Genomic DNA, 12,530 nt, shown 5'->3' on the forward strand with positions numbered 1-12,530 from the left:
TGACTTAATGATCATTGATTAAAGAAAAGTCTAAACTTTCTGAAAATATACCAAGTTATTCTAAGACAGTTGTTTTGGATAAACTTCTTTAGCAACTGGATAAACACAGAAAAAAATTCAGTTCTTTTCAGTTCTTTTTTTTATGAAGCATTGGAAACTGCACAATGATAAAATAAATGAGAGCTGAAATGAATGTTAATTTAAGCAATAATGCACTTGTTATGGTGTAAAGTGTGGCCTCCACAGATCATTGTAGTAGAGATAGTTACACTGGTTTTAACTTGGCCTACTGAGGTACATGCACATGCTTTTCAACATCCCCTCTGCAAATTCAGCTGCTTCATAGAAAAATGTATTCCATGGAAGAATATAAACATCATTCACACCATCTCCCTTTCTTATGCCAAACTGTTATTACCACAAACGGTGCTCTATTCTCAGCCCCTGAACAGCAGCAGCCCAGCCTGTGAGAAAGTGTGAATCGCCTGATCAACATAACATACAGCTAAGCAGCGTGCAGTGCCAACAGTGTGGGGTGACAGCTCATTAAACATTGAGTTCACAGCACCCTCTTAAGGCTGACAGAGGATAGGCAGCCCCACAAGCAGAGGGGTCACTTGGAACCCCGTCATGAATCTGAAGTGATTAAAACTGCTTTGTTAATCTACACAGATGACAGTGTAATATCTGTGCAGATATCTGTGAACAAACGAATAAATAAATACATAAACAAAATTTGTAGAATTTTAATAGGTTTTGAGATTATTAAGATTAACGCAGTACAAATTAGCATGTTTAGAATGCATGAGTTTTTATTTGTGTTTGTAAATAGGATATAACATTTAATATATAATAATCTATTTAAATATATGCAATTCATAAGCAGGTGATGTCCCCAGGTTCGCATGACCTATGGATGGAAAGGATTCAAAATGCGTCATCCATCCACCCTTCATCCCTGACTTTCCCCTTTACATTTCTTGCAGTCTATTTCAAATAACAGATCTCCTGTCTTTCTGTGTCACTGTCCTCTTTTTGCTGGTGTTTCTCTATCTTACTTGTCCTCACTTCTCATACTCTCTGTCCCTCCCTCTGGTGCCTTGACTCTTACTCAGAGAAGAAGATGAAGGTGAGGCAGAGGGAGAGATGATGCGAGAAAACTGGAGTTGGAGAATGGAAGACAGAGTAAGAGAGTGAGGAGAGAGGTGAAAGCAATATGTCATGAAAAGAAGGGAGCATAAGAAATAGAAGAATGGGTGACAAAGAAACAGATAAAGAAAGGTAGAATGTGCTGGGTGCAAGAGAAGAGAATGTGAGAGAGCGACAGTGGAAAAAAGAGGACAAAAAAAGAAAGCAGAAAGGGGGGAAAAAAGTTAAGAAGAGCAGAGTAAGAGGAGAGAATATGACGATGTGACAGAAAAAAAATCGCAGGAGAAAAAAGGAAGCAAGAATGAGAGATGGCTAGAAAGAAAGAATGTGAGGGAGAGGTCTGGCTGCGTTTGTATGTGTGTGCGTGTGTGTATAATCGCGTGCCAGCGTGGGTCTGTAATGAGCCCAGCCACCCAGCTGAACAGTGGAGCAGGGTGGTGGAGCCGAGATGGAGGTCCAGGCATACAGCCTGTCAGCTCCCAGGCTTTTAACTCAGCCGCTCAACATTCTGCAGTCACACACACACACAACACACTTGCACACACTGAGAGACAAACTCTTGTATAGAGATGCATGTATGAAATGCACATCCAAATCAGCTTGAATGCGTGCACACACATATGCATAAGCACTTAACCACTGACATAGATTTGCAGCATACATGCAAAGAAACAGACCCACACGCTCTAGGACACAAGAATGAAAAAAATACACTCAAGCATGCAAAAGACACCCAACACCCACTCTTTTTAGCACTGAAGATGGGTATGTAGGGTTATGGCAAGAGTTAGGATTAAAGACATAAATTATAAAACAACTGTAGTAACAGGCAAGTTGATCTGATCTTTAAAGGAATGAGAGACTAGCCAATTGGCAGTGATAAGTAGTGGTAGTATAATGTACCTGCAATTAACACCTGTAATGAGAAAGGTGTTAATGATGGGCACCGAGGGAAAAGGGGAGAAAGGAGGAGGGAGAACAAGGTAGAAGAAGAATGACTTTGGTGGAGGTTAATGTTTTAAATAATTGACATTTTCAACATGTGTATATAAAGAGCTGTTTTATAAAGGCAAGCAAGCAAGTTGTGAAACTGCGAGGTGTAGGCAAAGAGCCAAATCGGGGTGAGGGCTCAGCAGGCCATGGAGCATCGCAAACCAAGATAAACATAATGCAAATGTAAGGGAATTCAGAGAAACCCCTCTGAGTATGAGAATAAGTGCATTCTGGCTACTGCTGCTGTATTACGTTCTTGATAAAACATCATAGAGCAGAGGTTTCGGAAATGCTGCCCTGGGTCTGAGTGGGAAATGTAGTCAAGTCCTTTGAGATTTCTGCAGAATCTCACTTGCTGCACAGAAATGTAAAATTGGTAATAGAGTAATAGCATGAAGATTAAAGAAGGCTTCTGTTATTGGGTACTCCCTATGAAATGTTTCACAATGGTTAAACGGTCCACTAAAGGCTCTAGGTTTAAAGTGTTAATGCAGAAATTGCAGCACGTCCGTACAACTAATTCATTAAATGCATTTAAAATGACACCAGTTTTGGTTCTCTTTCCTCTACGTTCAGCTGGGGTTTAGAAGTGTGGGGTTCTTTATACTGGATGGCATCTCACCTCCTATTCAGCAACGCTTACCCTGTTACACAGAGAATACAGTGTTGTCATAGCCATTCACAATAATGGAAATCAATCCCAACATGACTTTCAATTTATTTGCATGAATAAGTAATGTGCCCTTAATTTAGCATGCTGAAGGAGCCTGAGCCCAGAGCTGCTGCCTTTTTATGCAACTATTAGCATAAGAGAGGCTGATTCTTTTTAATCAACTAATAATGAATGTTCAGGGAGCTTGTTCAGACTGCACCATGAGACCTCGCAGCTCACACACACGCACACATACATGCACACACATATAAACCACAATACCGACCTGATGACCAATTAAAACAGCAATCCGCTGTCCAATGTTTATTCTTCCACTTGCTCTGTCTTCCTCCTTTGCCTGTGCAGAAGCTGATTATTTTTGGAATGACAGGTAACACTTCATTATTAAAAATTGCCCATTTAAGATAAAAGCGTGTTTTCTCAACCCAATTAGATCTGCACCAAAATTAAAAGCGCTAGCTTTCATTTCACTTCCCACAGACTTTCAATCTAATAGTCCCCTCTATAATAGTTTTATTAATTGCAGTTATATTAGTTAAGTTTTCCTCCGACCTGTGAATGTGCAGAATGACTCTGGAGAGTGTGTGTTTGTGTGTGCATGCGTGGGTGCGTGCACGAGAGAGAGAGCACACGTGAGTAATGTGAGTGTGCAGTTATGGCTTTTTCCTACCATTTTGCTGCAACCCCACTTTTCTCCTGAGTTCTTTCCACTTGAGAGCTGTTCTCACCTCCCCAGCTCACTCTTACAGTTTGTGTGTATTGTAAACTCAACAGCTACCATATGCCCTCTTTAAAAATGCCTTATCATTCCACTATTGACTTTTTTCCCAGTAGACATTTTTATATAGGACAGAACATTGTGTTTTGGTTTTTAGTGAAAAAAATCCTGTTTAAAAATTACAAAGTTTTTGAAAGAATGACAAATGGCAAATTTGCCTTTACATCATTTTTATTCAATTTCAGATATTTTAAAAAGACTATCCTAGTTTTCCCTTTCAGTCTGTGGTGTAAAAATTCCAAATACTCTACAAACTAATTTTTATATACATGTACACAACCACTTTAGAGAATAGAAACAAAATGAGCAGATGTCATGTTTGGTTGGCCTGAAGTTCTCTTCCTCGATTAGGCACTTTTGGCTTAGAGGGAACATTGGACATACTGTATTTCAAACAAGACAGAGTTTTAAGTCTTAACAAGTGGGAAAAAGGTGGAATTATCTATTTCATGTCGTATATAGACTAGATTTGAAATGTAAACATTTATGTAAACAGTTGAAGTACTGTTTATGACTGTAATCCACATAGAATCCCCATATTTCATTGTAAAAATAGTTTAGAGTTAGTTTTGAGCCCAATGAGATTGCAAGAAAGTGCTGGTTATTTTGACATCAAAAAGCATAAGCTACATACATTGTCACATACATTCTACTGTTGGAGGTTGCGCTGCATCTCAGCATTGCCTGTGTAGCTGTCAGCTTCATATTTCAGTAAGTTCCACTCCCATGCTTGCCTGAGAGGATTTGGAATGAGCAGTCTGAGAGCTGCTCAGTGCAGGTTCGAGGGATGGTAAAATTTCCATCCTTTAACCATATGTGATTAATAAAAATCCTCTGCAGTAAAACATGTGCTTGATGGAATTTTGCATGGGAAATCACAATAAACAGATAGTAAATGGGGGGGAAAAAACAGCCAGTCAATTTCAGTTAAGAAAGCAGCAGCTCTCCAGAGCTTCCCGCAGTGTGTTATAGATGTGACATGCAGTCGAGGCTCCTCTTTGTGTCTGTTTGGGTGAAGGTCTGACTCTCTGGAGCTCTGCCAGTCGCCATGGCAGTTTGAGATTCTTGAGTTACAAAACCAAAACCAGAAACAGGGGAACTTTTAAGGCTCCATCACTGCTCCCTAAGCATATTCACTGACTACTGTTTCAAATCATTACCAACCCCACTAATGGAAACTGATTTATGTACTGTATATTTTGTGCGAGTACGCCTGGTATACACATATACACAACTTTGTGGTACTTGTAGAATTGCTTGCACTGTATGGGTGTATATCATGATCCTTAACCTTATTAAATATCATCTTAGAATTAATCCAGAAAAAGCACTTCAGAGTGTCCTTCTAGTTTTCTTTTTTGTACTGTTGCCAAAATATGACAAGCCTCCAAATGTGTCACAGCTTGAGATTACACCTCGATTCCTCACCTTCTTTCCTGTACTGTGAGAGCTGTGTCAGTAATGTTGATGAACTGGGTGAAGCACGCGTTTGCCATGCAAAATGTTAACGCTCACTCTCTCTTTGTCCCGTTCTCCCTCCGTGCCTCTGTCGTTCTTTTTCTGTCCTTTTCCCTCTATCCCTTTCCTCCTACCTGTCCCTGTCCCTCCCTCTCTCTCTGTGTTCCAGTGGGTACTCCTTACTACATGTCACCGGAGAGGATACATGAAAACGGATACAACTTCAAATCTGACATCTGGTCGCTAGGATGCCTGCTCTACGAGGTAAATATGTGCACATACTGTCACCCTGCAGTCGACTGTAGGAGTGACATGAGAACACATTGCTTCAGACAGACACGAAAACAAACAAACCACCCTCAATTCATATAACAGAGTACAGCAAGAAAATCTATACAAATACGTCCCCACATGGGATACACTGTGTACTGTACATTGGCCTCACTATGCATGAATAAAAAAGTGCACACACTCCTATTACAGATTAATAATATATTTATATGGTCTGTCACATTGTTTCACCTGTTAATCCCCACGTTGTTAACTACTCTCACTGTATCTTGGCTGAGCTGAAACCTTAAGGCTCACTGAGTTAAAGTTCTGTAGCCTGGAAACCTGCTAAACATTGAAAAGCTAGTGAGTTAAGGGAACTGACATGGCCATGTGTTTTAGATAAGGCAGCCCAGTGACACAGACTAGTTTGATTAGTCAAGAGCAAAACACCACAGTGCTCTGCTGTAGACCACACTGAGTGGAGACAAGCCCAGGAGGAGTGCACAGCACAGGGCACAAAGAGGTAACAGTGAGGAGCATAACAATGATAGACATGGATGATAGCAGTCAATCTGATTTTTCACCTTGCCGAACTCCACGTGCAGTGAATGCACACAGACAAGCACAAATTCAGAGACAGACTGTCAGCCATGGAACCCCCTCCCTCTCTTCTAACTCCCCTGAGTTGCTGATCACTTGGGCTGCATTTCAACGCACCGGTGACTACACCTTCTCTACAGTGCCTCAGGCATGGCGGTGGAGAGAGCGCAAAGAAGTTTGAGCTCAGCTTGCAGGTCATGGTTGCTCAGAGACCAGTCCTTCATGCTAATTAGTTCCCCACAATGCTCTGCAGTAATGCATGGCTGTGGTTGGATAAATGCAGTGAGCGCTTTAGGATCCATTCTATTTTTGCACGTTTATACAGTATGTGTTGTGTATGTTTACGCAGAGGATACTGCTCGTACATTTCATAAAAGAAAGATTACTGGATTTATTTGCAGGTATCATGATAAATTGATGTGTTTAATTTAGGTCAGTTAGATGTGGTTAATTTTTCTAGGTTACGTTTGGTGTTGTTTTCACAGACTCTGGTTTGTGTTTTTATTTTATGTATGTTCTGTTCAAAAGTTACTGTGACATCAGTTGTCATACATTTGTTTTAAGATTTCAGCAGGAAATTGACCAGTCCCCCTATTTTTAAACTTTTATACAATTTAAATGCATGAGAGATTAATATTTTAAAAAGTTCCCCAAAAGTCATCATTCACTATGCTTGGTTTAGTTTTGGATGAAAATTCTGTCCATGACATGAAATTGATTTCTTCGAAATGTTTTCAATATTTTGTTGAGGAAGCTGTTCATTTTCAAACTGTCATGGCACTGCATGTGCAGCCTGAGCATTGATTGTTTCACAGTTTCAGATGGGCACAGTGAATTGATCTTTTATACCTTTCACCCTTAAGACAACTGGAGGAGAGAGCTACAGAGCAAAAGTGAAAAAAGAGAGAGACCTGTAGGTCCCCGAGGAGATCAATAGAAGGGGAGTATAGATGGAAGGTTAAAAAAGTTTAGGAATGTATATAGAAACAATATAGGAAGCTAGAGAAAGGGAGGGGGGATAGGCTGAACAGGCCTAAAGAGAGATTGAAAAGAAAGAGGAGCTAGAAGGTTAGACAAAGAGAAGGAGCAGAGGGGGAGAAGTGGAAGGGGAGAATAACAAATCGTAAGAGCAGTGTTATAGATTGCTGGAGCGAAGAGAAAGGTGGGGGGGTGTTGATTCAGAGAGAAGGTACTGTAGGTACAAGAGCAGAGACAGAACTCCAGCCATCAGGTCAAGGTGAGCCATGCAAGCAGCCTGTGGAGATAAAGATTTTACAACCTTATCGTTACCAGAGCAGTCCTCACCACGCCATTCATATTCTCTTTGAAGAACAGACCCTTGCTGTTCACTCTTCTTGGTAAGAGGGCTCCACGGTGCATTCGATGTCAGGAAACTTAGCTCTTTCTCTTCTAAACTCTCTGTTGGTCTTTGCTCTATTCTCCTCCCGTCTTCTATGTCCCCTTCTTCTGGCTCCCTTTTCCTCACTTAACCTTCAGGCATATGAAATTCACATAGAAACCTATGCTTTTCCCTTTGGTACGCATTGATTTGTACTCAGAACATACAATTGTGACTGAGGTTTGTGTTTGTATCCAAGGGAGTATGGTTCCTTATGTGTGAAACGACTCCATTTGAGAGAGTCTGCATTTTTCATTCATGTGCCTGGGGCCTGTGGTTAGGGTCCAAAGTGTCTGTCTGTCAATACCTGGTCATTGTATCTGTGTCTGTCCTCATCTCGCATTCGGTTTCATCCCATTTCTCCTGGTGTCCAACCTCATTACATCACCTGACCCTGGCCTGTGCCCCTTAACCCAAATCTCAAAAACTGTAGTAAACAGAGATGCTGCTGTCCCCAGGAAGGAGGAGGTTAAGTCACATGCCAGTCAATGATTGCTGTCTCCTAGTGGCCCTTCTGCTGCTTACAGTTGTTTGATATTTGCATTAAGAACTCTTACACAGTTGCTCAATGTTTTGGTTTATTAAAAAAAAAGCACTTGGACACTTTTCTCACACACACAGACACACACACTCCTTCTCTTTCTTTCTTTCTCTCTCTCTCTCTCTCTCTCTCTCTCTCTCTCTCTCTCTCTCTCTCCCTATCTCTCTCTCTCTGATCTGTTGTGGTTGCTGCATTTTGTATAAAGGTTACCAGGGGGAGGAGAATATGTTGAAAAGCTATAATGGAATCTGTCTCCTTCCTTTATGGAACACAGCCATCCCTATGTCTGACTGTGTCCATGTCTCATGTCTCCTACCTCATTCCTCTCTCTTCCCTTTTGTTTTATGAGTCCAAAAGGCTGGGTTCACTACAGCTGGTGTTTGCATGTGATGAGCTACCCCTGTGGCTAAATTACTAGGTGGATTTAAAAATCTTTTTTGAGAACATCTCTTTTAACCTTTTTCATACTGTGTGCAATTTTTATTTATTTATTTTTTTTGATGAATTAACATACATGCTTCTCAAACAAGAAGTATTTAACCCCCTTTTTTTACAGTATCTTTCTCTTTTATCATTTTACACATTTGTTGATCCCTAACCCTTATGTTTTTGTGGTGATCTTCTTGCACTTAAGAAGCTCTTGTTCTCTGCTTAAAACACTAGAGAACTTTTATCTGCCAAAAAGAACTCATGAAGCCTTTAGGAAGACAGGTGAAACTTCTTCAATAACAACAAATGGCTAATGAACAGAACCCCCGGGAAAAACCATTGTACTTTCTTAACTGAGCGCATATTCTTAAGTGAGTGCTTGCTGTAAGGATTATCAATTGATTTAGGAGAGCAGAAAGTCAGAGTTTATTCACAGAATTTATCTCCATTGCCACCCATGTTGGGTTGTGTGTGGGAGTGTGCCAAGAAGATGAAACAGCATATAGTGGCTGTCCAGCAATATAGGTGGTAGTTTGGCAGAGCCATGCTCCCTGTTTTTAAAAATTTTTAAAGATGAGCTTTGTTTAATGGAGGATGCATGCCCTTCCACAGGTCAGATGATATAAATATATATGCAACATATATATAAACTTTTATCCTGAGATGTGGCTAAATTTACTAAGCTATGATGTGTGTGGTAAGACAGTAGTGGGATTATCCAGAGTAAACGATAATCAGAATGAAGGATGTTCAAGTCAGTGCTCCAGAATCCCCGACAAAGTCTCACAAGTATGAAACGCTATAGCCAATGGCTCTACGGCCAGGTTGGAAAGCAGCGGGCTCAAGGGCCACCTTTGATGGGTTCAACATTTAGAGCTGAAGGGTCATGACTACCGAGAATTTGCAGTATGAGCATAAATATAGCATTTTGATCCATGTGATGAAATTTGGTCCAAAGTTGAATTTTTGTTTAGAACTTCAAAAAACAAATAAAAAAAAACACCTTCCACAAAACATGGTTAAAAGCTTTCTCTGCGTTCAGAGCAAGAACACACCCAAGGGTCCTATCTGAGGGTAAGTACAAGATATCTAAAAACACACCGTATGGCTAAAACAACAACGGCAATTCTTAATAAAAGTGTGTTTGATCAGCAGAAAGAGTACAATATTCTCTAATCTGTGAAGATTCTGACATCAATGCTCAACAGATCATTGTATAAGGAGCACTCTGTTGGACCTTTGCCAATTTTTGCTACAAGGGTGATATGAGCCTTATTGAATGATGCTAATAGTTTGCTTCCTTTAAATTAACCAGAAAGAACCAAGGATAGCTGAGGTGAAAGCAATGTAGAAAAAGATTTGTAAAATTCTGCATAGAATCCATTGTCTGAATCCATTGTCCATAGTCTTGTTATGAAATTGGTAGGTAGCATTAGGATGTTAAGATGAAACTGAGAATCTGTCCTTTAGGACTTGTGTATATAGTTTGGAGTAAAAATATCTAAATTTATCACTAATTTTAAAGTGATTTGAGGTGATGAGGTCTGCAGCCTTTTGTTACACACATGCGCAGTTGGAGAAAGCTAAATAGAAACCTGGTTATGTATATACATGTCAATAAAAAGTGATGTTCTCAGAAAGAAATCTACCTGGGGAAGCCAGGTTTCCGTAATCCCCTACCAAGATTTCAGAAACCAGCTTTCGTATTTACATGAGAGTTAAGAAACTGTCCCCTGTTCAGTCCAATTGAATGTACTGGCTGCATTGATCCCAGGCAAACAACGTCTGTAATATGTGCGTGAGCTCAAAAGCGAGCGAGTAGGTGTGTTGAAAACTTTTTTTATCACTAAACTGTCTTTTTAGTTTAGTGAAATAACTTTTTTTAAGCAACACTGTAAAACGCTTTGGATAAAAGTATCCAAAGCGTTTTACAGTGTTGCTTCTCATTCACCCACTCACACACACTCACACACTGATGGCGATATCTGCCCAGCAAGGTGCTCACCTGATCCACCGGGGCTCTTGGCGTCCTGCCCAAGGACACTCCGACACCTAGCGGTTCAAACCGTGGATGGCTGCTTTTGCAACTGAGCTACAACCACCCAGGTGCATTCCTTCATGTAGTGCACAGTCTCTTGTTATTCAGAATTGTGCTTAAGGAGGGCCTGAGTCCATAGTTGTACAGCATTACCTCTCTGTACTTATCTTTGTTGACTTTGAAAACGGGGGTGTAGTCCTCCATGACACAGCTCTGATGGCCGTGATATTCCAATTTCCTTGACAGGTAACATTTCCCGCTGCTCCAGCCCTCTAGGTCAGCAATTTTAGCTGTAAGTTTGGAATTGTTTTCTTGAGGATTGGAGCAGATGTTTTCCAACTCACTGACATGCTGGCTAAGGTTGTCTGTGGCCAGCTCGAGAGAAGGCAAACATTGACTGTGGGTGTCCACTTTAGATGTAGTCCAGCTTTGTTTTGATTTGTCTTGAATTCGGTGCTGGTCTAGTAGTGTGAATATAGCCTGAACTGTTAAGCTGAGATGTATTTTTTTCTCTCTCTAATTTAACACTCTCCATGGGCTGAGCACTGGCAACCGTGGAGAAAAGTATGAAAAATATTATACATTACGGTTGTAAAAAAACAACAGTGGGTTGGAGCATCTATTTTTGCGAGTTTTCCATGTGGCTGCTAACTGGAAATCGCTTTTTGTTGTGTTACTTTTATATAAGATTAAACAAAGGATGTATGAGATGTTTATTAATGAACTTTTATAAGGTAATTTAGCATTATCCTGGCTTTAGCTTCATATTTAAAACACAAATTTAAGAGTATTCATCTTCTGGTTTAACTCGAGCAAGAAAGCAAGAGTTATATTAAACTTTTCCTTTAAATTTCAAATCTAGTTTAGCTGACATGATATAGGGACATAAAAACGCATCATATATGGGTTTTCCTTTAAAGGTTTGGCTCACTGAATCAGTCTAGCACAGCCGTCCATTTGTTGTTTTATCTCACCTCTTTCCTTGTGTCTTTTTTCCTCTTCCTTTTTTAGTGTATTGAAGTGGAGGGGTGATGAGTCTACTGGGTGTAGTTATATTTTTAATGACTGTCCCTACACTATGACTTATTACCTTGATTAATATATCATCATAACGCCACATGAAGGACCAGTGAACACATAAAAAAAATCCTTTCTTGACTTTTACAGTACTCTGTGTGTGTGTGCCTGCATGTACATGTGTGTAGGAGAAAGCAAGAGATACCATGTGTTTCGCATGTGTGTGTTAACATTAAGGTGTTCATTTTGATGTGGTATGTATCTATAATTGTATGTGTGTTTATGAATGAGTGAGAACTTTGAGAATCCCCTAGGTCCCAGGCTGTGAGAGCTCAAGGGATAAAAAGAATAAAGGGAAGGTGGAAGGAGAAGACCAGGGCCTCTCACAGCTCTTTTTAATTGGCGTACAGGGAGAGAAGCTGGATAGAGAGTGAGATCAGTGTTAATTAAACTGGAAGGCTCAATCCAGACCTTTTAAACAGACAGAGATGCTGGCTTTACATGCCTGGGCTGGGGAGAGTACAACCTGGCCAGCTGAAGAAGAGCTGAGGAACAAAGGAGGGTGTGTGTGTGTATGTGTTTTCTGCCACCAGCAGCTCATACCCCTTGGACAGACAGCAGGCATGCGTGTGCATTGTATGTCTTTCGAATATCAATGAACCATACACACACACACACACACACACACAGTCTCTCACTCACACAGAGGCCTCAGAGGTCAGAGAGTGAGTCAATCATCTAACCCATTGCGACGACACAGTCTGAAAAGTGTGTGTATGTGTGTGTGGGCCTGCATCTTTGTGCTTGTATGTGTGCTGAGAGCAGGGGGCCGGCAGCTGTCAGGGGCTAGGAGCAGCAGGCACTAATGAAGCAGATGAATAGTGCAAAAACTCCCAAATACAAACAGGACAGTTGACATTTTTCATCTGTCAAAACCAGAAGATGCATGAAAATACGATGGGGTCTTGTTTAACCCTTTGCCTCCTGGTGCTTATAGCTTGCTGATTTTCTTCTTTTTCTCGGTCTGTTTCTGTCTTCCCCTGTTTTTCTCTCACTTAGTGATAAATGTATGTTTTTTGGAAAGCACTAACTAGCCCTTACACACAGACCTTACAAACATACACACTTACTTGTAAACATCACTAAAAAGTGAATGTACAGTATCCACTACCATCTTATGAT

At 40.5% G+C, this 12,530-nt stretch overlaps 1 protein-coding gene across 4 annotated transcripts in view; it reads left to right on the forward strand.

The window, feature by feature from the left end:
* nek7 (NIMA-related kinase 7) overlaps positions 1–12,530 on the forward strand; it is a 58,002-nt gene that overhangs the window by 35,874 nt on the left and 9,598 nt on the right. For all 4 annotated transcript variants that reach the window (XM_067511989.1, XM_067511991.1, XM_067511990.1 and 1 more), the window contains one exon: positions 5,221–5,315. In XM_067511989.1, coding sequence (XP_067368090.1) covers positions 5,221–5,315 — 95 coding nt within the window. The remainder of the gene's footprint in view (positions 1–5,220; positions 5,316–12,530) is intronic.

This window comes from Channa argus, chromosome 8 (assembly GCF_033026475.1).
Source record: "Channa argus isolate prfri chromosome 8, Channa argus male v1.0, whole genome shotgun sequence".
NCBI lineage: Eukaryota > Metazoa > Chordata > Actinopteri > Anabantiformes > Channidae > Channa > Channa argus.